Source organism: Cervus elaphus, chromosome 12 (genome assembly GCF_910594005.1).
Source record: "Cervus elaphus chromosome 12, mCerEla1.1, whole genome shotgun sequence".
Taxonomy (NCBI): Eukaryota; Metazoa; Chordata; class Mammalia; order Artiodactyla; family Cervidae; genus Cervus; species Cervus elaphus.
This window is the reverse complement of record NC_057826.1, coordinates 18611028-18635144: the sequence shown is the minus strand read 5'-3', so window position 1 is coordinate 18635144 and position 24117 is coordinate 18611028. Positions and strand designations below refer to the sequence as shown.

Below are 24117 nucleotides of genomic sequence, written 5' to 3'. Positions count from 1 at the left end.
CATCAGGAAATCGCCCGGGCGTCATCATTTGTGTGAGAAATTGCAGAGTCCGGTAGGCTTGGGATGGACCCTGGCCCAAAGGAGTTGCTTCCAGCCCAGGACTCAGCCAGAGGTGACTCCCTAGGGCTGCCAGGGACTCACCAAGCTTCACATCAGCCCTCCTTCCAGGCCTTTGAAAAACCAACACTAGCTCCCCTCTTTAGAGCCGATTTCCTAAATTTTACCTGCCCATCAAACATGGTCCTCTGGGAGAAGAAAACCTTTGTAGGTTCTGTGACCACCAGCTGACCATTTTCACTTGAAAGCACTTGGCCACCTCCTTCATTTCATGGCAGACCTTGGTGGGAGTGGCAGGGGGGTGGTGGGCAGAGAGACGGAGGGAGCCTTAGGGAGTGGCCAGCGGGGTGGAGGAGACCTCCCGGCTGAGCTTCAAGGACCCATCTGAACAACTGAACAGTTAACAACCCCCTTTGAACTCTGGCCACCCCCCACCCCCCACCAATCTGGACTCTGGTTAAAGACTGGCTGCTGGCTACTGTTTCCCTCTCCCTGGGTAGCCAGAGAACATGATTACGAAAGACCTGACGTGAGCAGAAAGATAGAGGGCTGGTGTTAAAGGGCAAGTGAGGCCAATGGCAGTGGCAGGAGCCCCAGGCCCTAACCACCCAGGCTCCCCCAGACCTGTGGTCACCATGCGGCTGCCCCTAGAGCACCCACCCACAGGGCCTGAGAGCATTTCGGAGTGACACCGGGATGGGACGTGCCCAGACCCGTCCACATACCCCTCCGCCTGCTCTGTACCCACTGCGCCGGGAGGAGAGAGAGGCCCAGAAAGATACAGTGATGCCAAGAGGGCGCCACAGCTGGGCGCCCTCACCTTCCGGTTGAGTGAAGCCGGCAAGGCTCCTCCCTGCCTCTTGGTCTTGGCGAGGGAACCATGAGGGTTTTCTTTAGCGAGATCATCAGAATCCCAAATGGTAAATCAGCGGGAGAGTTGGAGCTCACGGAGCTCGTGTCTCTCACACACACAGACCCACAAGCAGAGACCCCGCCCCCGCCCCCGCCCCCCAGCCGTCTCTCCTGGTGGAAATGAAGCTGCATTACCCGAGTTGGCCACTGGGTGGCACCTTTAGGCCATGCACGTGGCTCCACACACCTCTCTGAACAGCAACAGAAAAACATGCTTAACCTTAAAAAAAAAAAAAAAAAAAGTCCCTCTTACTTTGGGTGAAATTCGATGACAGATTGAATGCACCTTCCTCCGTGTCATGGTTCAGCTTCTCTTGTTCCTGCCCTTTCGTTGCCTTGAGTATGTGTGATTCCCGCGGCTGCAGGAACCACACAGCCAGGGACCTGTCCTCTCCTCTCGTTGATGGGGAAACTGGCCTGTTTTGTTCACAGGACACAAAATGTGCCACCCAGACCTGAGTCCTGCTGAAATCCCTCTCCAGGGTTGCCTTGGGAACCATCGTCACGACCCAGGGAGCTGTTGTCCAAGCTTTGGCCCTGGCTGCTGCTGTTCTCAGCAGAAAAGAGCTCACAGCACCCGCCCAGCCCTCCAGCACCATGCAGATGCTGAGGGATTCATGAAAGGCAAATATAGTCGTGAGCAGAAGGCTTCTCTCTCCAGCAGTCTCTGGAGAATCTTTTGTAGAGGGATCCCCGATATATGTCCCTTCAGCTTTGTTCCAGATGAACCCACCTACAATCCATCAGACATTTATTGGGCACCTGTGCTGTGCTGAGTCGCTCAGTTGTGTCCAACTCTGCAAGCCCGTGGACAGAGAAGCCTGGCGGGCTACAGTCCAAGCCCAGTCCTTGCCTGGATTCTCCAGGCAAGAATGCTGGAGTGGGCTGCCATGCCCTCCTCCAGGGAACATGCCGAACACCATGCCCACATTGATCCTGCAAATAGACTGTTTCTCCATCAACAGCGTGTATGCTTGGGTCCTCCCAGCTCAAATATTCTTAATGGCTCCAAGATACTATTGCTTCTGGGGTCTTTCTTTCCTTTGAATACCTCCAACTGATCCCCACCAGATATGCAAAAGGGACTCACATTGTCTGGGTGGTGACTTCTCTGTCAATCAGTGGTTCTCTCCCAAGGGTGAATTTACCTCCCAGAAGACATCCGGTAATGGCCAGAAACTTTCTGGTTGTCACAAGTGCAGAGAGGATGCCCCTGGCATCTGATGGGTCAAACCCAAGGTTGCTGCTACATATCTTTCTATGTACAGGGTGACTCTTCAAAAATTATCCAGCCCAAAATGGCAACAGTACTGAGGTTGAAAAACCATGAGGTAGAGAAAAATCTCTTTTTGGTAACCAGAAGCAAGGCGATCTTCTAACATGCATTTAGTGCAATGATGGAGCACCTTTGTATTCTCAGCAGCCCCTGCAGCCTTCATGACCTGGGACATGGCTACTGAGACAGCTGGGGCACACAGAATGAGTGCCATGCGATGTCAGTTCTGGGACCACGTCCAACAGAGCAGCTACTGACGGAGCCCCTGGAACGAACTGTCCTTGTGCTTCTGTTTCAGGTTCTGGTTGGCAGTCCAAGATCTCAAGAAACAGCCCCTCCAGGATGTGGCCAGGAGGGTGGAAGAAATCTGGCAAGAGTTTCTGGCTCCCGGGGCCCCAAGCGCAATCAACCTGGATTCTCACAGCTATGAGATAACCAGTCAGAATGTCAAGGATGGAGGGAGATACACATTCGAAGATGCCCAGGTTTGCTCATCTCATCAAATAGTTCTGTCCCGAGATGTTCATGTATCAACTCCACCACCCCACTCCTTGAACACACATCCAAGGTTGTATGTAGTTATAATCTCAGCCTTTATTTATGAGGCCATCATTGGGGACCATTCCAGGTGGATGTGCCGTGCAGTTCCAGGAGGACTGCTTTCCTAAATGATTTACGTTATTATGTAGAAATAGACATTTACCATTATGTGTGTGTCTTTTCCAGGAAAATCTCAAAAGTGTTTTACAAAACCCGAAGTCCTATAGTAAGTCATGGTAGAATCTGGAAAGTAGAACACAGCATCAGATGCAAGGTGGGGAGAGTGGGCTGGAGGGCCAGGGGTCAAGACCACGGTCATAACCACTGCCCTGCACTGGTTGGGGGGATTGGGGGGATTGTGACCCCCCAATCCCGCAGTGATGTTTGGGGAGCACGTCTGTATTCCATGCCTTGTGCCATGTGATGAGATACCATCGGGAACAGACCAAAGCCCCTGCCCTTGAGGAAGTTAAAGCCTAGTGGGAGAGAAAGGCAGGGAAAAGGCAATGTCACCAATAAGTGAATGAGCTCTGGGGTGTAAGGAACCCATGGGTTGGCGGGCAGGGGCGTGACGGGGGGACACATGACTCTGCACAGTACAGTTAGCACAGAGATGCTGGCAAAGCTGGTGGAGAAACAGAAGCCACAAACAGCAAGCTTAACTTGAGGGCTGGGAGACGCCATCTCTAGAGATAAACATCAGATCCGTTTCCCACTTCCTGGCCCATAAATTTTGTTTCCTTCCACCATCCCACACCTGGTGACAGGGCTTAAGGTTTTGCTGTGTCTCCTCAACCCTCTTCATTTCTCGCACCTGTGGGGTCCCCAGGTGAGAACTGCCCTCCCACAGACATTATCATCTAACTTGGGAAACTCAGTCACCGGTGCAGATAATGGCATGAGAAGAGAAATGGTGTCCTCGCCATCCCAATTTGCCTTGTTATTTGCTCAGAAGTTCAGAATGGATACACTTAGCAGCCTCTACACCACAACTGTCTTTTCATGTGACCCCCTGGTCATGAATTCCACTGAATGCCTGGGCTAGGTAGATTTGGTTTTGTAGAGTTCAGTGACTTAGCTTTATGAAATCCTGAGTCCCTCACACCCTTTTCAGCTTCAAAGTGAACTATTTAAGTCATGAGAAATCTTTTTTTTTTTTCTGATAGATTTTTGTATGTGTCTGTGTGTGTGTATGTGTACCAAGCACACAGTGACATTATCCTGATGAGGAAAATGATGGAGATGTTTCATAAGTGATGGAGAAGCCCTGTGGGTGATAGAGAATTTCCACGGGTGTTGGAGAAGCTCCATGAGTGATGGAGAAGCTCCACGGGTGATGCAGAAGTCCCCAGACGAACAATCTGAAGCACAATACTCAACTCTCCATCATTCATGAAACATGAGAGAAGGGGTATTTGTCAGAGCCATCATACTCCCTGCCCAGTATTAGCACTCTGAACAAGATGTCAGAAAGGATTTATTTTAATGTTTTATTATTGAAACTTGGGCATTTTTTTATGGAAAAGTAGAAACTTTGTGAACCCTCATCCATCCTGAATAATCATCAATATAATGCCAATCTCATTTTATCTGTGTCCCCACCTACTTTTTCACCGTTAGTTTTAAAACAAATCCAAGACTTAACCTTTCCATCTGTAAATACTTAGATATGTATCTCTAACAGAAACTGACCCTTTGGTCTTAACATTCCCGCAATACCTTAAGAAATTAGTGATTATCTCTTAATATCATCAAATGTCGTGCAAGTGTTCAAGTTCATAGTATTTCCTAAATGCCATTTTGAAATTCTTATTCAAAATCAGAATCCAAATAAGGCCCACACATGTAGATGGCCTTTTCTTTTAAGTATATTGTAATCTACAGGCTCCTTTTATGTTCTCCTCACCCTTGCAGTTTATTTAAGGAAGAAGTTGGGTCTTTTGTGCTGGAGAGATTCCACAGTCTGGATTTTTCTATTTGCAACCTTGTGTTGCTATTTAATGTGTCCTACCATCTGCATTTCCTGTAAATTGCTAGTTTGACTTAGATATTTAATCAGATTTTAGCTTGATTTTTGTGGGCAAGACTACTTCCCAGACTCTGCTGTGCTCCCTTGTCAGAAGGCATATGATGTCTAGTTGTCTCCCTTTGTGGTTTCCGCAGCCATTGATGTTCATAGTTAGATCCATCAGTTAATTAGGGGTTACAAAATGATGTTCTAATCCTGTCATTCTTTCTTCATTTATTAAGTGAAATACAAATAGTCAAATACATCTACCATTTGATTATCTAGTAATACAATTCACATAGGAAAGATGGAATATATGTTTGAATCATTTCCTCTATTTGCCAATTTTAAATATAATGAATAGTTTACTGTCATCTTCCAATGATGACCAATTAGGGTGTTTTTGTGTGTTTTGTAGTATCCTTGTAAACCCATGGGTTTAAGCATATTTGCTATGTTTTAACCCATTTTGTTTATTATTGTTATTGCTGCTTGCCCTGTGCCATCTCTGGCCAGTTGGCTCCTTCTGACATGACCCTGGTAGTCTTTGATGTGATCCAAATATCAGGGAAGCTAAGATGATCCAAGCCCTTCCCCAGACGTGGACTCATCTAGTCCTTCAAGAATCCAAGAATCCCTTGTTCTTCTTAGTGGGAAATACTTTTAGAGACGATAATCTGAGCATTTAGAGGCATTCACTGTTCCTGGGTTGGTCATCATTTTCAGACTTTTCCAGTGGCCAAAACTAGGAAATAGGTGGTGGTTGTTTCTGATGAAAATACATGATGAATCCATACTGATACTTTGCATTCAAATTAAAAACTACAGGGGATTTTATTTAACCTCTTCTTTCTTAGGTCTGTGTCTCCTTTTTCTAGAAACCTGGTTCTCAAAGGCACTGTCAGTGACAGCATTAGTTCTTCATGTCATTTGCATTATCCTACATCACCACAGAGCAGCCTCAGACTCACAGTGCCAACTGGCAGCAGCAGTATAATCGTATCAGTACCACTCAGTCACTGCCTGGTTGGTGGCGCTCGTGGTAAAGAACCCGCCTGCCAGTGCAAGAGACATAAGAGATGTAGGTTCGATCCCTGGGTCGGGAAGATCCCCTGGAGGAGGGCTTGCCAACCCACTCCAGTATTCTGCCTGGAGAATCCCCATGGACAGAGGGGCCTGATGGGCTACAGACCATAGGGTCGCAAAGAGTTTCGCATGTGACTAAAGTGACTTAACACACGCATTCCAAGTGTGGAAGCACCGTAGTTAAGTCAACTGACTATTGAAATTTAGTCAATACTCCTATCAAATATTTCTTGACATTTATATTGTTACTAAGTCAAGAAATACTTGATGGGAAAGCTTGGGAAGTCAGCACATCATGCCTTGATGTGCTTCTGGATATACACCCTCCATTAGCATGGTTCTCTGCCATTTTTCAGGTACTTACTCACAAATATTGGGTTGGCCAAAAAGTTCCTTTGGTTTTCGTTAACATTGTACAGAAAATCTCCAATGAACTTTTTGGCCAACCCAATGTATTGTATCTGCTTACTAAAGTAGACTAGACATGTGGACACCCAAAGAAAGCATTTGTAACCTCCTCATTGTCTGTAAGGACTGCGATTCTGTGACTTCTAGTAAAGAGCTCTTCTTAAACCAGTTTCTCTTTTTAGCACGTCGCGTTTTGTTCCTCAAGTGTGTTTTCATCGTAAGTACACCAAGTGCTTCTCACTAGCACTGTGACCTTGGGCAAGCTCCTTAAACTCCCTAAGTCTTCTTCCCTCATCCGTACAGAGATACAGTGGTACCTACACTGTGGAAGGGGGATTAGGTGAAATAAAACATGTCAACAACTAACAGTGTCTGGTCCACAGTAAGAGACTGCAATGTTATTTTATTAATGTCATTAATATTCTTTTCTTATACTTTTATATTAACAGATTTGGTTTAAAAAAATTCAAATAATTGTATGTAACCTTAGTACCCAGAGATAACCCCTATTCTAGTATTTTTTTCTCTCTCAGTTTCTGTGTACAGAGTGGCTATGCAAATAGGTTGATTCTGTAGCCTGCCATTTACACTAAACTAGGAGTTGGTTTAAAAGGCTGAATTTCTTCTGTGAATGGCCAGTTTAAATTTTGAGCTTTGTAGGTTGTATAGTCTATATTACTACTACCCAGTTCTGCCATACCAAAACAGCTACACTGTCACAGTGTAACAGTGGAAAATACATAAATAAGTGGGCATGGCTGTGTTGAAAAGCTTTATTTTTGGACTCTGAAAGCTCATGAAACATTATGCTTCTTTTGATTTTTCTCAGCCACTTAAAAATATAAAAACTATTCTTAGGACATAAAGTCTGAAGGACATAAAGAAGTAGATGGGGGGGCCAGAGTTTGAGACCACTGTGCTGAATAATATATCATGAAAATCATTGAAACATTTCAAGAAATCCAGAAAGATAGAAGATAACTGGTTGGGAGCCATTAGTCTTTCATTTATATGGGAGAGAAGGATAGAGGAGACCTTGGTTTAGTAACAGTAACCACCAATCTCCATGAATGTTTCTGCATCGGGGTTGAGTATTACAGAGCCCGCGACCGAGGGAAGTCAGTCGGTAAGGACCGTGATCCTCACCCTGCGGGGCCAGCACTGCTGCCTGCACCGGCCGCACAGGTGTGACTTCAGGGTTTCCAGGTAAGGGGGAGAGGGCTAAAATGCAGCCAGAACTTGCTCTCAGATCTCCCAACTTGCCAGTCAGTTCTGCTCCTCAGATAGCACTGCCCCTGGGTTATAAGAGGGCTGGTTGTCATGCAGAGAGCTGGAGAAATGCTGGTCCCCAGAGAAAATCCCCACCTGGGGAGCAGGCTCTGATCTTAGCCACGTGCTCCGTCTAGGCCTGTAGGACTGTTCCTGTAAGCCCTTTACGCTTGTCACGGCCACTCAGTTTGCCCATCTGAGAAGTGGGAATGATGACACCTGAGCCCTTTGGAACACCTCCCTCCCTTCTCCCATGGGGATCAGGAGCCACCCAATAGTGGTCAAAGAGCCGATAAACATGTGAGTATCTGGGGTCAGTAGCTGGAGTGAAGGCTGAGCCACATTTATGAATTCATTTGAAATGGGCCCCAGGGGATGGGGTGTAAGCTCTCTCTGAGGGTTTTGTTTTTTCATGTGACCACAGGCATTGTTACAGCAAAGTTAATTGCCTGTGTTTGCTTCCTGTGGAAATATCCCACAAGACGCCCTGTCAGCATGGGCCCAGCATTTGCACTTGTGTTTTGCCTATCCATTTGGCTTCTTTGAAAATTTGGGCCAAAATCAAATCTTCCATAAAGGTCTGTGGGCTGTGACCATAGCCCTCAGCTGTTTGCTGTGTTGTTCCAATTTCACAGATTTAGCTTCGTGAGGGGAGAAAAAGAAGAAAAATGAGCCATGTTTTTTTTTTATAGACTCAGTTCTTTATGCTAGTTTGAGTTCTGTCCTCAATACTGGGGCATTTGGAGAGTTACATTGCCACCCACTTGCCTGTGGTCTCAGGCAAGAATTTTGATGTTTTGTGTCTTAGTTTTCTCATCTGTAAAATGGGGATGATGTCTTCTCTAAGCCCTCTAAGGGTTTTTGAGAAATCAAATGAGCCAATAGCCCTGAAAACTCTTTGAATAAGTGCTATATAGTGTGAACTCACAGAAATTAATAGCTTTAGTATTCCCTGAGGTCTCAAAATTCCAAGGTAGATCTAAACTCCCAAGAAGATGCCTGCTCTTGGAAGGAGTTCCTTGTTGGGAAATGCAAAAATAAAAGGTATGTGGGAGCCAGGTCTGGGGAACCTTGGGTGTATGCCTAAGGAATTTGAATTTTCTCGCCCTGAAGACAGTAGGAAATCATTGAAGGCTTAGAGCTGAAAGAGGAGGAATTAAATGGTGGTAGGCAGAGCAAGAGGAGTGGAGAGAGACCTGAATCTCAGGGCTTGTTGTCTGAAGCACTGCTGGTGGGTTTCAAGGAGAGAATGAAACCACAGAAGTATCATGAGCCTAAGGCTTCCTCTTAGGGCATTCACCTCTTCCCAGAGCCTCCACAGGCAGCAGAAGGCAGGCGGGAGTCAGCTGGCTGGCACAGGGGCTACCTGGCTTCAGTTTTAAGTCTCAGAATATCTGAGGATGTTGAAGCCTGGCTTGGAGAATTTTGAGCATTACTTTACTAACGTGTAAGATGAGTGCAATTGTGCAGTAGTGAACATTCTTTGGCATTGCCTTTCTTTGGGATTGGAATGAAAACTGACCTTTTCCAGTCCTGTGGCCACTGCTGAGTTTTCCAAATTTGCTGGCATATTGAGTGCAGCACTTTCACAGTATCATCTTTTAAGATTTGAAATAACTCAACTGGAATTCCATCACCTTCACTATCTTTGTTCATAGTGATGTTTCCTAAGGCCTACTTGACTTTGCATTCTAGGATGTCTGGCTCTAGGTGAGTGATTAGCTGGGTTGTGAAGATCTTTTTTGTATACTTCTGTGTTTTCTTGCCACCTCTTCTTAATATCATCTGCTTCTGTTGGGTCCATACCATTTCTGCCCTTTATTGTGCCCATCTTTGCATGAAATGTTCCCTTGGTATCTCTAATTTTCTTGAAGAGATCTCTAGTCTTTCCCATTCTATTGCTTTCTTGTATTTCTTTGCATTGATCACTGAGGAAGGCTTTCTCATCTCTCCTTGTTATTTTTTGGAGCTCTGCATTCAGATGAGTATATCTTTCCTTTTCTCCTTTGCCTTTTGCTTCTCTTCTTTTCTCAGCTATTTGTAAGGCCTCCTCAGACAGCCATTTAGCCTTTTTGCATTTCTTTTTCTTGGGGATGGTCTTGATCCCTGCCTCCTGTACAATGTCACGAACTGCCGTCCATAGTTCTTCAGGCACTCAGTCTATCAGATCTTCATGAACTTCCAGATGTTCAAGCTGGATTTAGAAGAGGCAGAGGAACCAGAGATCAAATTGCCAACATTTGTTGGATCATTGAAAAAGCAAGAGAGTTCCAGAAAAACATCTACTTCTGCTTTATTGACTACACCAAAGCCTTTGACCATGTGGATCACCACAAACTGTGAAAAATTCTTCAAGAGATGGAAATACCAGACCACCTGACCTGCCTCTTGAGAAATCTGTATGCAGATCAGGAAGCAAAGGTTAGAACAGGACATGGAACAACAGACTGGTTCCAAATCAGGAAAGGAGTACGTCAAGGCTATATATTATCACCCTGCTTATTTAACTTATATGTGGAGTACATCATTAGAAATGCTGGGCTGGATGAAACACTAGCTGGAATCAAGATTACTGGGAGAAATATCAATAACCTCAGATATGCAGATGACACCACCCTTATTGCAGAAAGCGAAGAACTAAAGAGCCTCTTGATGAAAGTGAAAGAGGAGAGTGAAAAAGTTGGCTTAAAACTCAACATTCAGAAAACAAAGATCATGGCATCTGGTCCCATCACTTCATGGCAAATAGATGGGGAAACAGTGGGAACAGTGACAGACTTTATTTTGGGGGGCTCCGAGATCACTGAAGATGGTCACTGCAGCCATGAAATTAAAAGACACTTGCTTCTTGGAAGAAAAGTTATGACCAACCTAGACAGCATATTAAAAAGCAGAGACATTACTTTGCCAACAAAGGTCCATCTAGTCAAAGCTATGGTTTTTCCAGTAGTCATGTATGGATGTGAGAGTCGGAGTATAAAGAAAGCTAAGGGCCAAAGAATTTATGCTTTTGAACTGTGGTTTTGGAGAAGACTCTTGAGAGTTCCTTGGACTGCAAGGAGATCCAAACAGTCCATCCTAAAGGAAATCAGTCCTGAATATTCACTGGAAGGACTGATGTTGAAGCTGAAACTCCAATATTTTGGCCACGTGTTGCAAAGAACTGATTCATTTGAAAACACCCTGATGCTGGGAAAGATTGAAGGCAGGAGGAGGAGGAGACAACAGAGGATGAGATGGACCATCACCAACTCAATGGACATGAGTTTGAGTAAACTCCAGGAGTTGGTGATGGACGGGGAGGTTTGGCATGCTGCAGTCCAAGGCGTCGCAAAGAGTCGGACACGATTGAGCTACTGAACTGAACTGAACTGATCTGAGGATGTTCCAAGAACTGTGTCACTGGATCCATTGAGTCACTTGTCCATCTCCCCATCCATCCATTTCATGAACATTCATTCTCCCATTTGAGTTGGGAGACCTTGACCTGTGGGTTGTGAAGTTCTACACCTAGGGAAACAGCAAAGGATATAAGGGGCCTGGATAACTTTTCGCCACTGGGCACAGCTTGTCCAAGAGCACATCATTCTTTACAAACCAAATGAAACAAACCTAAGAAAATGCTGCATTGAGATTGGGTTGGATTGGAAATCTGTCCATCAGATGGATTGGCAGTTGAATCTGATGGACCAATCCAGCCTGTTGACTTTAGTCCCTGCAGGTTCCCATGTAGGTTTCCTAGGTGTTCAAGCCCCTCTGCTTCCCTGACCTGCAGTAGCTACTGAGATGCCCCATCTAGACCTACAGTGTCTAGGCTTCCAGCACCTCTGGATTTGAAGTTCTTCACTGGGAGCAGCCAATTGGTCTTCCTTGCCTTCTATAAATCCCTATGACACTAAAATAATGCTCTGCAAAGTTGTGGTTTAGAAAAACTTTTTTCTTGACAACTTGGTCCGGAATGATAACAAACTCAGCTGTACCTATCATCAAAAAAAAAGTCAATTTGTTCCTTGGCTTTCCATTTGGAAAAATCTTGCCACACAACCTCAGACAGAACATATAGGAGGTGATCAATGAATATCAGTTGAATTCAATTTCTCCAATAAGCCAATTCAGCAAAACTTGGAATATCTACTAAGGGTCAGATGTTCTAGACTCTGGAAATATACAGATAAGTAGGCTTTTCTCTTAAGCAGACCCCAATCTAAGTTACCGAAACTCTACTTGGCCATCATCCATGCATAGAAAGATCAAAGAGCAACCTCAAGGTCAAAATGAGGTCAGAGTGATATAAGAGCTGAGAAATACACCATCAAGTTACACCCACCATGAGCAGACAAGAAGCCTCGAGCCTGGAGTCTCTATTCTTACCTAAATGTAGATGTTTAGAAGCAACTTGATTAAGGAATGAAAGTCTTCTAACGTTTGTTTTGTTCAAATGTCAGAGCCCAGGGAGCCCAGGTTTACATTTGCCCCAGATGACTCAGAAGCAGACGTCTTCCTAGCTTGGTGAAGGCTGTTAATCTTTGCCCCAGTGGTGGAAGTGGTGGCATTGTGTGCCAGCATCACAAGACTGCCCCCAAGTTTCCTGATATTAATCCTCATTTGGAGGACACGTCCTGGTAGACTTCCCATGCCAGACATATTTTAATAAAACATGCTATGGAACTGCTTACTCCAGGAATTACTCATTTTATTCTGTGGGTGGTTTTATTTTAGGGAGATGAACAGCAGAGGGAGGCATGCATTTTGAAAAGAACAAATCAGTTGTTTGTGAGAGGATTCTGTTTATTACCACACAGAAGAGTAGTTCCTGAAGAGAAGGCGTCAGAGAACCAAATTCCAAAATTTCTTTGTTGATGCTTCAGAGCAGAGATCTCCTGCACCAAACCCCATGCCCTTGAAGAGGAGAAGGAAACATTTGTCTAAGTTAATACCCGTGGTATTCGGGTAGGTGAAAGAAAATATGCAAAGCTGCCTTTGAAGCTACTCTTATCTAAGAACAGGGATTGAGCAGCATCAAAATACTGTGCCCTTTGGCCAGTTAAATTGAACATGTTTATAAGGATGCTTTGCAGGGTAAAAGCAAAAGATAATTCACTCTTACACTCTCTTAGGGCTTAAATGTTGCATTCCGTGTAAACAGTGGCTCACACATCCTGCTTAGAAGGATAAAGAAATCCAAATGGGGGCTTCTCATTTAAGATCCACAGGACCCTAGAATATTTTTTTAAAAAAGAATTTACATATATTGATACATATACATATGTATGTATACATGTATGGGGCTTCCCAGGGGCACTAGTGGTAAAGAATCCACCTACCAAAGTAGGAGACATAATGAGTCACAGGTTCCATCCCTGGGTTGGGAAAATCCCCTGGAGAAGGACATGGCAATTCACTCCAGTATTCTTGCCTGGAGAATCCTATGGACAGAGGAACCTGGCGAGCTACAGTCTATAGGATCGCAAAGCATCAAATAGGACTGAAGCGACTTAGCACACACATGTATATATGTATAACTGAATCACTTTGCTATGCATCAAAAATTAACACAACACTGAAAATCAACTCCATTTCAGTTTAAAAAGAGAAAAAAAAAAACATGGGGAAGAAAAGATTCACAGTATCCTGGGATGACTGTCCAAAGCCGCATCCTGAGGACAACAGGCTACTATCTTTCACTGAAGTGGTTGTTCACATGGCCGTGGAGTCTTTTCTGTTTATTAAGCAGATAATAATTTAGGATCCCCGTCAATTCCCTACCCTGGTGCAGTCTCACCCTCTGTCCTCCTGCAGGACCCATGATGAGAAAAGTGTTCATTTTCCCTAGACTTCAGCTAGCCAGGTGTAAGGTCTGAAGGCCTTTGGCTTAAGATATCCTCTTGGAAGATGAGACTCGAGGATCTCCTGGGTGACTTTCTGTGACACAGACTTGCTGCCTTTGACTTCCCAGGGGCCTGATCAGCACTCAGAGCTTTGCCAGGCTGGCCCTTCCTGCGGGTGCAGAAGGCAAGTTGGATACGATCTGTGAGGTGAGAAACCAGAGCCTGTGTCACCCTGGGTGACTCAGCCATTGTTGTCACCACAAGTGGGGCTGGGGAACAGTTCCCAAAAGAGAATGGTGAGCAGTGACTGCATCCACCCCTGGGGTGACTCAGATGAAAGCTTGAGAGGAGGCCCCCAATGTTTCCGCTGACCACACGTTGAGGACTTTGTCTCAGCCACACAACCTGGCTCCCCTGAAACCCCAGCTGAAGGACCATGAGCAGCAGCAGGTGCCAAGGGGAGAGTGTGAGCTTTGGGGGCATCACAGAACACTGGGCTCAAATCCTGACTCTGCTCAGGCAAGGCACTCAAATGTGTAGGGCTTTAGTGTCCTCATCTGTAAAAGGGAACTGCTTAAACCTAAACACCAATTCTGAGCAAATAACAACAGCAATGAAAGTAAGACCACGTTCCTCCTTCCCCAGAAATCTTATGGTCTTTGGTCTCCTCCCCCACGTCCTCTCTGGCAAGGACAGTCCCATCACGAAAGCCAGTTATCATCATTCCTTCGCTTGTGTACAGTTTTTGTAAAGGGTTCCCCTCTATTTCCTTGGCTAACTGTGTGCTTGGTGGGGCTGGGAAAAGCCGAGTGGGGACCTGAATCCAAGCCTTTGACCACCAGCCTGGTCCCCCTTCCAGCATCTCACACAGCATCACCACATCATGCACCACAATCTTATCTTCCTTCAAGGGACCACAAGGGACTCAACAGTGCCCAAAGTCTGGATGTTGTTCCAGGAAGTGTGGATGTGGAAGACAGAGATGAAGAAAGAAAAATAGGACACTTGAAAATCCCAAGAAGGGCTCTTGGCAGCTGTGCAGTGCTCCAGCTGAGCGGCCTCCCACTCCAGGAGGATGCTCTAAAGCTGGGGAATGAGATCGTAACTGTCTCAGGAACCCATAGCCAAAAAGAGGACATAAGGGTGTTCTTAAGTCGTCCAACTGCTCCAGCATGCTTGGGGCCCAAGGTCTGGGCATGTGTCTGCTTACCTTCCCCAGTGCTTGTGAGGGCCACTGTGTTTTGTCTAAAAACAAAGGAGCTTTCCAGCTGAAGACTCTCCCTGCAAAACATTGATTTGTAGCAGGTGTGGTTCTGAGACATTGAGACACTGCTCACTCCCTCCACCTCCTGCATGTGTCTTGACTCCACTGATTCTAGTCATCTTGAGTTTTGGGGGGTTTTCTGTTTTCTTTCTCTCCGTTGCTTTCTTTCCTGAAAGAATCTTTCTTTTTGAGTACCCTTGATTTATAAGATTATATTAGTTTCAGGTGTACAACATAGCGATTCAATGTTTTTATAGATTATACTCCCTTTAAAGGTTTTATAAAATGTTGCCCATAGTTCCAGTTGGTTTTGCTTCTGCCTTAGCATCTCAGGTATGCAAAGCTCCTGTCCCAGGGCCGAGCCCAAGTAGGGAAATGAGGATGGAGGATCTCATCAGGGTGATAGCCCTGTCCTAGCATTGTCACCCACCACAGGGGTGTGATCCCCTCCCCCACTGAGAATTGTGGCTGAGATGTTCGGCCTGACCTAGGGCCTTAGAGCGTCAGTTTCTCAACCAGTGAGACTGAGCCTCTCCCTGTCTGGAGCAGGAGCCTCCCCACATGGCAGGAAGGCAGATGTGGACCCTGGTAGTTCTGCTTGTTCATAGTTAACTCAATCATTTCTTTTTTTAGAGAGAGAGGGAACAAGGGAGGGAGGGGTCTAGGGAGGGAAGAAGGAAGAAAGGAAGGAGAAATAAAGGGGCAGAGAGGAAGGGGACGAGGGAAGGAGGAAGGGAGGAAAATAAGATAAGAAAAAGCAAAAAAGAGAAATGCACACTTCTCTCTCTCCGGCCCCTTGGGAATTCTCTGGGTGGGGGCTCACTGGTTTTGCCAGCAGCTCCCCTGCTCTTAGCAGATCCTGGATATACATTTTCCTTAAGGCTGGTTGTCTGCAAAGCAGGGGAAACAAACCAGAACCCCTCATAAATCAGTCGGGGTCACTGCCAAGAGCTTTGTACACTTGCTGTCCCTGGCAGTGATAAACTCATTGCATCTGGGAACCGGCCAAAGACCCTGAGTCCTATCTTAGTTCTCATTCCCAGAAAAAAAACCTCAGCACTCCGTTCCCCCACCCCCCTGTTTACTGTCTTTGTGTTTCTTAGAAAAATCTGGCGAGGAGGAAGGAACAGAATTCCATAAGTGGGTACAGCAAAGGCTGCGCTTCTCCGCTTCTTTGCTTGGAGGAGGAGAGGAGGGCAGAGGAGAGTCCTGGGTCCATAGACTGTGGGGAAGGAGGCCCAGGCCAGAGGGGCCTGAAGCCACAGTAGGGAGCATGAGGGATCTGCGACTTTGATTCCATTTTGCTCGGACCATGACTTCCACCTGCTGTTGTTGTTTTGTGGTTGTTCCCTCACAGGGCAATCTGAGATGGTCATTGTGATGGCCAAGAGCTAGCAACAGGGTTGGCAGAGTGAGGCCACCTTATGCAGCCCACCTCCAACAGACCGTGTTCTCTTTACTGACTCCCCACACGGTCCCTGCCTTGGCCCTGGCCTTGGCAACAAATTGTCAAGATGCCATGTGACATTAGGACAAGAGCAGAGCCCAAACTGTTCCTCTGACCCACATTGACCCTCACCCCTGAAGAGGGGACCACTGTCTGCTGCGCCTTCCTCCTCAGCATCATCATCCTCCTTTCTCTGATTGACCAGACCAGGAACTGGGAGACACTTCCTGTCTCCTCAGCTCTTCCTGCCATGACGAGGCTCTTTCTGGTTGTTGGACCAGCATTCCCCGCCTCTGGCAGGGGAGTTCATCTTCAATTTTACCCATTCACAGCACCTTGAACCTGAACTTCTTCCTTGTAGCCCTTAGCTCAATTAGTCATGCACACCCTTGTACAATGAAATCTAAGTTTTATGGCAGAGAGGACCTCTTTTGTCTTGGTCATGCTGTGATCTCAATGCCTGACACAATGCCTGGCACCTAGGAAATGCTCAACAAATATTTTGGGGAACAAATACTGAGTCATCTGTTTTATCCTGTTCTTTCTCAATTGACAAATTCTTTCTTTCAATGGCTTTTCTTGCCTATGATGAGTTGGAAGAATTAGCTGGATTGGGGGTGAAATTTGTTCTCAAGGCCAGAAGGGTTGGGCTAGGAGAGGTTTCCTTACTCCTCTTGGGGCAGAAGCAGGTATTTTGTGAGATATGCCTGGGCATTTAGATTCTTCTGACAAGTCAGAGCAACAAGCAGGGAGCTGTGGCCTTGGAGAGGGTTTTGGAGAAGGTCCAGGCCTGAGGGACAGGCCTCTCCAGATGACTCAGGAGCCACCTGGTTCTGCTGGCCAGACAGAAGCCATGCCTGAGACAAGAAGAAGGAGCCGGTGGGCCATTTTGCTCTGAGTTAGCATTTGTACCTTGTTGTTCAGTCGCCCAGTTGTGTTCCACTCCAGGAGCCCATGGACTGCAGCACCCCAGACTTCCCTGTCCTTCACCATCTCCTGGAGTTTGCTCCAACTGCTGTCTACTGAGTCAATGATGCCATCCAACCATCTCATCCTCTGTCACCCCCTTCTCCTCTTGCCCTCAATCTTCCTAGCCTCAGGGTCTTTTGTAATGAATCAGCTCTTTCCATCAGGTGGCCAAAGTATTGGAGCTTCAGTATCAGTCCTTCCAATGAATATTCAGGGTTGATTTCCTTTAGGATTGACTGGTTTGATCTCATTGCAGCCCAGGGGACTCTCCAGAGTCTTCTCCATTCATACCTTAGATGTAAATGTTAGGCCACTTTAAAGAGACAACAAATGCAAAGACCCTGATGTCTCTCAGTCTGGGCTCTGAGACAATTAGGGCTAATCAAGATGCCCACATAGGGACTTCCTCTGAGTTGAATGAGTTCCTCTGTCTCCTTCCATACAGAGAGCAGAAACTGATCATAAACCAAAACAAGTATGGAGCCTGTAAACTTGCTCGGTATCGGCAAGCTCAGACCAGTGTTTTGGTGAACCAAACAGCTGCATAAATTCCGCTAACATTTAACCCCACACTGGACGCTATGCACATATAAGAGATTAAAAACACATTGTTCCCACAAGGAACTTCAACTAGAGTGGGCTGGATTTTTGTCTTAAATTTGTAGAAAAACACTCAGCAACACGTGTTCTCATGAAGCTTATTAACTCAGAACATATCTGGACCATCAAAGTAGATTCAGATCGAAGCCAGTGCTTCATTTCTCTTGGCTCCTTGCAGTGGTCCCATTCCCATGAAGAGTGCTGCACCCTGCTTTTGTAAATATGGGATCATCTGCATAAGAATGAAGCTGGTGCCCAAACAGGTCCACATGTGGTCCCTCTTAAGATGGCCAGAGAGGGACCCACATGGCACCAAGTTGATGGTTGCTTTCTGCCTCCGCTTTTTTTTTCTTTTTTTCTTTTTTTGTGGCAGTGCTGAGTCTTATTTGCTGCACGGGGGCTTTCCCTAATTGTGAGCGGGCAGTTCTCTGTAGTTGAGATAGGCTGGATTCTCTTGGGGTGGCTTCTCTCACTGCAGGGCACAGTACGCTCTGTTGTGTGGGCTTCAGTAGTTGTGGTGCACAGGCTTACTTGCCCTGCAGCGTGTGGAGTCTTCCCGGAACAGGGATCAAACCTGTGTCCCCTGTATTGGCAGGTGGATTCTTAACCACTGGACCATCAGGGGAGTCCATGCCTTCACTTTTTTTGGAGATGGGTAGGGAGAGAGTCTTAGCAAGCCCTTGATGTAACCCAGCTTCCTCTGGGATGTACCAGCATCTCTAAAATGGCCAGGTACCTCTACAGGGTGCCCCCAACGGAGGAAAGGTCTCTACCTCACCTATCCTCTGGGAGAATACCCGAGGAAGAGGTCCTTAATGACCAGTCCAGCCTCTCCACTGAGCATCCTCTCCACTGCCCAGCTCTCCATTCCTCCAAGCCCTGGGGCCCTTATCCAGAATCACAGGATGGACAAGGAGCATACACCAGAGAAGATGCTTCCCCACTCAATGATCCCACCCTCCCTAGGGAAAGCCCACCCTCCTTTTAACAGGTCCTCTCTTGGGACAACCAGGCTTTTCCGTGTAGCTGTGCTACCTTACATTTCAACTGATAAATAACGCTTTTTCAATCGATAAGCTCCCTCTTGTAATGAACCTGGCTTTCCCTGTCCTTAATGAGGACAGACCTATTAGAAAGGGATCACAAGGCTACAGGAATTAGCTGAAAGTCAAGGGTAAAATCCATTGCCATGGCCAGAATGTAATGGCTCTAGGAGCCCAGGAGGGCACCATGCCCCACCATGCCCACAAGACCCCATGATCTGGCTCTAAGAGTACTCTTCCAGGATGGGGTGGTGGCCCTGACGTGCATTAACTAACCCAATTGCATCATTGCCTGTGGACTACTTTTTTAGTTAATCTTTTTGAGATACTTTTAGATTCACAGGCACTTATAAGAAATACTATAGAGACATACCATTTACCCAGCTTCTCCTAACAGTAACATCTGCAAAAACTATAGTACAGTATCATGGCCATGATGTTGACATTGCTATATCCCCTGAGTTTATCAGATTTCCCAATTTTGCTTGTACTCATATGTACGTGTGTGTGTGTGTGAGGTTCTATACAACTCTGTCCCATGTGTAAGATGTGTCAAGATACAGAACTAGCCTTTCACCAAAGAACCCTTCCTATTGTCTGTTCTAACCACACCTCTCTCCCCTCCTTGCCCCTCTCCCATCCCTGAAATCTGGCAACCACTTATCTGTTGTCTGTTTCTACAATTTGTCATTTCAAGAATGTCACATCAATGGAATCATATAGTATGTAAACCTTCTGGGGCTTTTTTTTTTTTCATTCATGATAATTCCTTTGGGATTCATCCAAGTGGTTGGAACCATCAGTAGTTTCTTCCTTCTTATCGCTGCGCCTGTGGTTTTAATCATTAAGCATCTCAACATGGGACCAAGGGCCAATTACAAAGCTTCTGGGACATGATCTTCAAGGATCTTTTTACACTGAGGAAGAAAATAGGTTTTAGTTAATGTTTTCTGAGTGGGGGAAGAAACAACAACAAAGCAAACATGTTACCTCTTTTTCCAGGTTCATACCAGCAGAGTTTGGCTTGTTTGTTTCTTTCCTAACACAGCGGCCAGTTGGGTTGCCATTCCCTTTAGTGTTGGGTGACAGTTCTTTCTTGTGTCTTCCCATCTCCCGCCTCCCCAGGAGCACATCTACAAGCTGATGAAGAGTGACAGCTACGCCCGCTTCCTCCGGTCCAATGCTTACCAGGACTTGCTGCTGGCCAAGAAGAAGGTATCCCTGGGAAGGGCGGCCTTGCCTTTCTTAGCACTATTGACCTTTGCCTGCTGCTTGCTGCTGGTGTGACGTGAGAATACCATCCCTTGGGTTTTCTTTCTTTTCTCTCTTCTTCTCTCCCTTCTGTCCCTGCTTCCACTCCAGTAGAAGACAATTAGGATTGTTACCACCCCAGCCCACCCTGCTGAGGTCCATGGTGTGGCCTCCTGTCTCCTGGTACCCAGCATCTCCATCTTCCTGTCTGCCCATGGTGGAGGGAGTGACCACCTAAGAGGCCCCTGGGGCTCAGCCCAGGAGCAGAGGGCTGGCTGTGACATCAACGAACCCCTGAGGGAACCACTGGCGGGTCCAGCCCCCTCCCACAGAATTTTCTGCCCCGATCAGCGTGCAGAGATGAGTGTAAGGCAAGGATTGCGGCAGCCCCCTCTGCATAGAAAGGCTTAGAGTTCTTCCGGGGCGATGGGGCACCGGAAATCCTGCCTGGGGCTGTTGCCCTTTCCTCTCTCCCATCCGCCACCTGCCCCAGAGCATTTGCCTTTTCTTTTAACCAAGAAGAAATGGCAGCCTAGCTCCTCCCTCCCCGCCCTCCACTCTGAATGAAGTCTTGGTTCCCTGCAGCCCTCAGGGTCTAGATTTGGGGGTGCAGGGACCCCCCCCCCCAGCATGCAGGTGATGAGGGGTGACTGGAACAAGAATGAATGTGGCTGGATTTCCGGGAGGAGGGAAGGCAAAGCTGGAGGCCAGGGGGTGAGGGAAGGGGAAGGTAGGGGGTTGGCTCATGGTCCCAGTGTGCCAGTGAACACTCTGCGCTTTGCGGGTCTGATCTGAAGTCCACGAGGGGTTCAGTGTGGCTCTCCTCGCGCCAAACTCCAGGACTCGCGTGCCTCACTGCTTAAGACCACGCACATCCCTTTCTTCTGCCTCTCAGCCTCCCGGTGGCAGTCCCCTAGCCTGCGGTTGTCCAGCGACACCCTCTCTGTCCGGCTGCCCCTCTTTCTGTGTGCTGTGACCTCATGGGCTGGGAGCCCGACTGTGTGCCTGGCTGGTAACCACGTCACTCCCTAGACTAGGAGAGCAGTTCTCTCCTGCTCACCTGCCCTTGTGTAGCCCTGAAGATATCCCTAAGAGTCAGAAAGAGAAGTAGATTTGGGGGGCACCCAGAATGTCCGAGACCCAGCTTTCTTGGCTTGCACCCTTTCTCATCATGTGTCACTCCTATGATGGGCAACATGAAGCCCAGCCTCCAGCCAGCTCCCTGGCAGGAGGGTGGAGGTGGAGGGGCCCTGATGGAGTGGGCTGACATCCCCCCAAATAATGGTTCTGATACCCAGTTTTTCAAGAAAGGTGAAGACTTTTAGTATCGGCAGCCCAGATCTTAGGGGAGAAGGTCAAAGTGAGCGTTCCTTATTTCCTGCAGCTCAAGACCCTGAACTGATCCCAGTGTGGGGAAATCATGGGCTTCCGCAGTTGGGGTCACCTGGGCCTGTCCACATATGTGTCCACACGCACAGAAGAAGTCAGAGGCCGTTTAGTCTCCTTGTGAGTCTGAGTGCAAAGAGAAAACACACCCCTGCACAAGGAGTGGGACTGAGGTTCCTGTGGCCTCAAGTCCTCCTGTACAAGAAAAGCTTCACAGAGGAGGTCACTCAAGTGAGGCAGGAACAGATGGCCTGCCTGTGACATGTCACCAATAAAATTTATTAGAATTTTCATCCCAGCCCTCTCAAGGCGTGTCCTTGGGGGTCGAAAGCTCTTGCTGGAGCCAATGCCCTTTCAATATTCAGGGGGTAGTTGTTCCTAAAATCAGTGACAAGCCTACCTTTTCTTCTGTTTCCCCTGAGCTCCAGGCATGGATGGAGTAACTCGGCACTTTCAGGTAGACCCAAAGTGTCTTCAGTTGCCAGGAGTGGGCTCACCATGAGATCTACACGTCCAGGTCATGATGGGATGTGAGCCGTAGTCCCAGCTAAGAGGCAGGCTGTAAAGCAGCCTCACTTTTCTGCTCACAAAGTCCCGTGATGCACTGTGGGGGCACAGCCTGCCGATCCTTCCTCCCTAATCCATCCTCTATTCAAGTATCTTAGTCATTCTGTTGAGCCAGGTCCTCAGGGGCAGGTGAGCTGGGCTTGGAGGACCCTACCAGGACACTTTGAGGACCCCTCTAGGACCCTTCCAGCTTCCCTGGTGGCTCAGACGTTAAAGAATCCACCTGCAGCGTGGGAGACCCGGGTTCAATCCCTGGGGTGGGAAGATCCCCTGGAGAGGAAATGGCATCCCACTCCAGTATTCTTGCCTGGAGAATCCCATGGACAGAGGAGACTGGTGGGCTATAGTCCGTGAGGTCTCAAAGAGTCAGACACAACTAAGGGAATAAGCATAGCCAGGATGGGGCAGCTCCAAGGACCTGTGCAAGGCAGAGGAAGCCAGATGAGTCAGGCTGATGGTCCCTCTGTGTGAGTGGCCACTCGATAGCCAGGGGATGAGAAGGATAGGCACAGAATTCCAGCTGTGGGGCCTAGGACCGGCCTGACTTGAGCCACATGGATGGCCCCCAGGTTGCCCACTGGATTGAAGCTGAGTGCTGCCATCCCCAAGTGCAGACTGGCTACGGTGCCAAGCCCAGCACATGTCCTTCAGTGCTGCATCTGAAGGACAAAGACCAGCCTGGCTCTGCGGCTGTGTGTCATCCGTGTTGTATTTTCCTCCTGCAGTATCCTCTCTGTCTTCAGCAACCAACCTAGGAGATAGGACATGATGGCCAAGGAAGCCATCTGATCTTGTCCCCAGTGACACACAGTGCCTGCCTTTTGCCCCCTCGGCTTCCAGCACGTCCTGCAGACCCACAGACCCCTGGCTGCTTCTTCAGCTCTCTAACTTCCATTATTTGCTCTGTGTGTGTCTGTGAGTGTGTGGTGTGTGCATATGAGGGTGTGTGTCTGTGAGTATATGAGTCCATGTGAGTGTACGTGTCTGCGAGTGTGTGTTCTGTGTGTCTGAGTATGTGTGTCCATGTAAGAGTATGTGTATATGAGTGTGTGTGCATCTGTGAGTGTGTCCATGTGAGTGTGTGTACTCTCCAGATTTCCCAGGCATGGATTCAGGACCCCGGAACTGGGCTCTAGGATAAACTAGCAGGTATTTGGGACATAATTCTTCCCCCCTTGGAAAAGCAGGAAACTTGGGGAGAGGGTCAGGTACACACCACAGCCCCTCCTCCTCCGTAGAGGAGAGCTGCCTGGCCTGGGGAGTACACAAGGGCTTTGCCCCCTCTTCCTTCTGTGTGTATTATGGGGGGTGGGGGTGGCAGGGAGGGGGTGCCCTCAGCTAAGACTCCCCAGGAGGCTCCTGAGCTGCCTGTCGCCTGTCCCCTGCTATGAGTAAACCTTGGAAGGGGTCACCTGCCCAGGTACCGGAAGAGTATTTTCTGTCCAGAATACTCCTTCTGAGACCCAAGACCTCTGTGGTTGCAAAAGACATGGGCAGAGAGAGCCTCCTTGATCTCAGGATACAGAAGGAGTGTCCTTAGGGGGCTGCAAGGATGTCCTGGAAGTTAGCAAACTTTCTGACTGGAAGATCTCAGAGAAAGTCCTAACCCAGACTCATGGAGGACTTGATGACCTCGCCTTGCCCACGGCCATTTCCTGACGTCTCAGTGCATCCCCCCGACACCCCGTTGGCCCTGGGAGCTGGTCTGGACTGTATCCCCAGTTGAGGCCCCCAATTGTTCCCTGCACAGGGGCTCGGCTGGTTGAAAGCAGTGATCAGGCAGCGCCCCACTGTTCCCAAGGGCCCAGCTCCCAGCCAGGTGGCTCCCACTCTAGCCCGGAAGCAAGATGAATGACTCTTCTAGAAGCAAACACCCCTCTCTCCTTGCTGCTCTGAGGAGGCAGCCCCATCTCTCCTGGGCTTCTGTTTCCTGTCTCTCCCACTGACTCCCGCATACAGCGCTGGCTGCTTCTCTCTTCCTGTTTTTTGTTTTGTTTTTGTTTTTTTTCTCCGCCCTGTTTTGCTTTTGTTTTGGTTCATTAGCTGCCGCTGCTGCTGTTTAGGAACCATGTGTTATCTGAAGAATTTTTTTTTTTCTGTATTTTTCTCCCTATCTTTTTTTCCCCTAAAGCCAGAAAGTGAGCAAGGTCGTAGAACTTCCTTAGAAAAGTTCACTCGCAGTGTGGTAAGTTCAGCTGGTTTTCTT

At 47.5% G+C, this 24117-nt stretch overlaps 1 protein-coding gene across 14 annotated transcripts in view; it reads left to right on the top strand.

Moving 5' to 3' along the window:
* The window catches only part of RGS6 (regulator of G protein signaling 6), a 601147-nt gene that overhangs the window by 550845 nt on the left and 26185 nt on the right, over positions 1-24117 (top strand). For 9 of the 14 annotated variants that reach the window (XM_043919808.1, XM_043919807.1, XM_043919806.1 and 6 more), the window contains exons 15-17: positions 2544-2730; positions 19833-19922; positions 24043-24096. In XM_043919808.1, the coding sequence (XP_043775743.1) occupies positions 2544-2730; positions 19833-19922; positions 24043-24096 (331 nt within the window). The remainder of the gene's footprint in view (positions 1-2543; positions 2731-19832; positions 19923-24042; positions 24097-24117) is intronic. The other 5 variants (XR_006343935.1, XM_043919813.1, XM_043919814.1 and 2 more) reach the window with 2 other exon arrangements.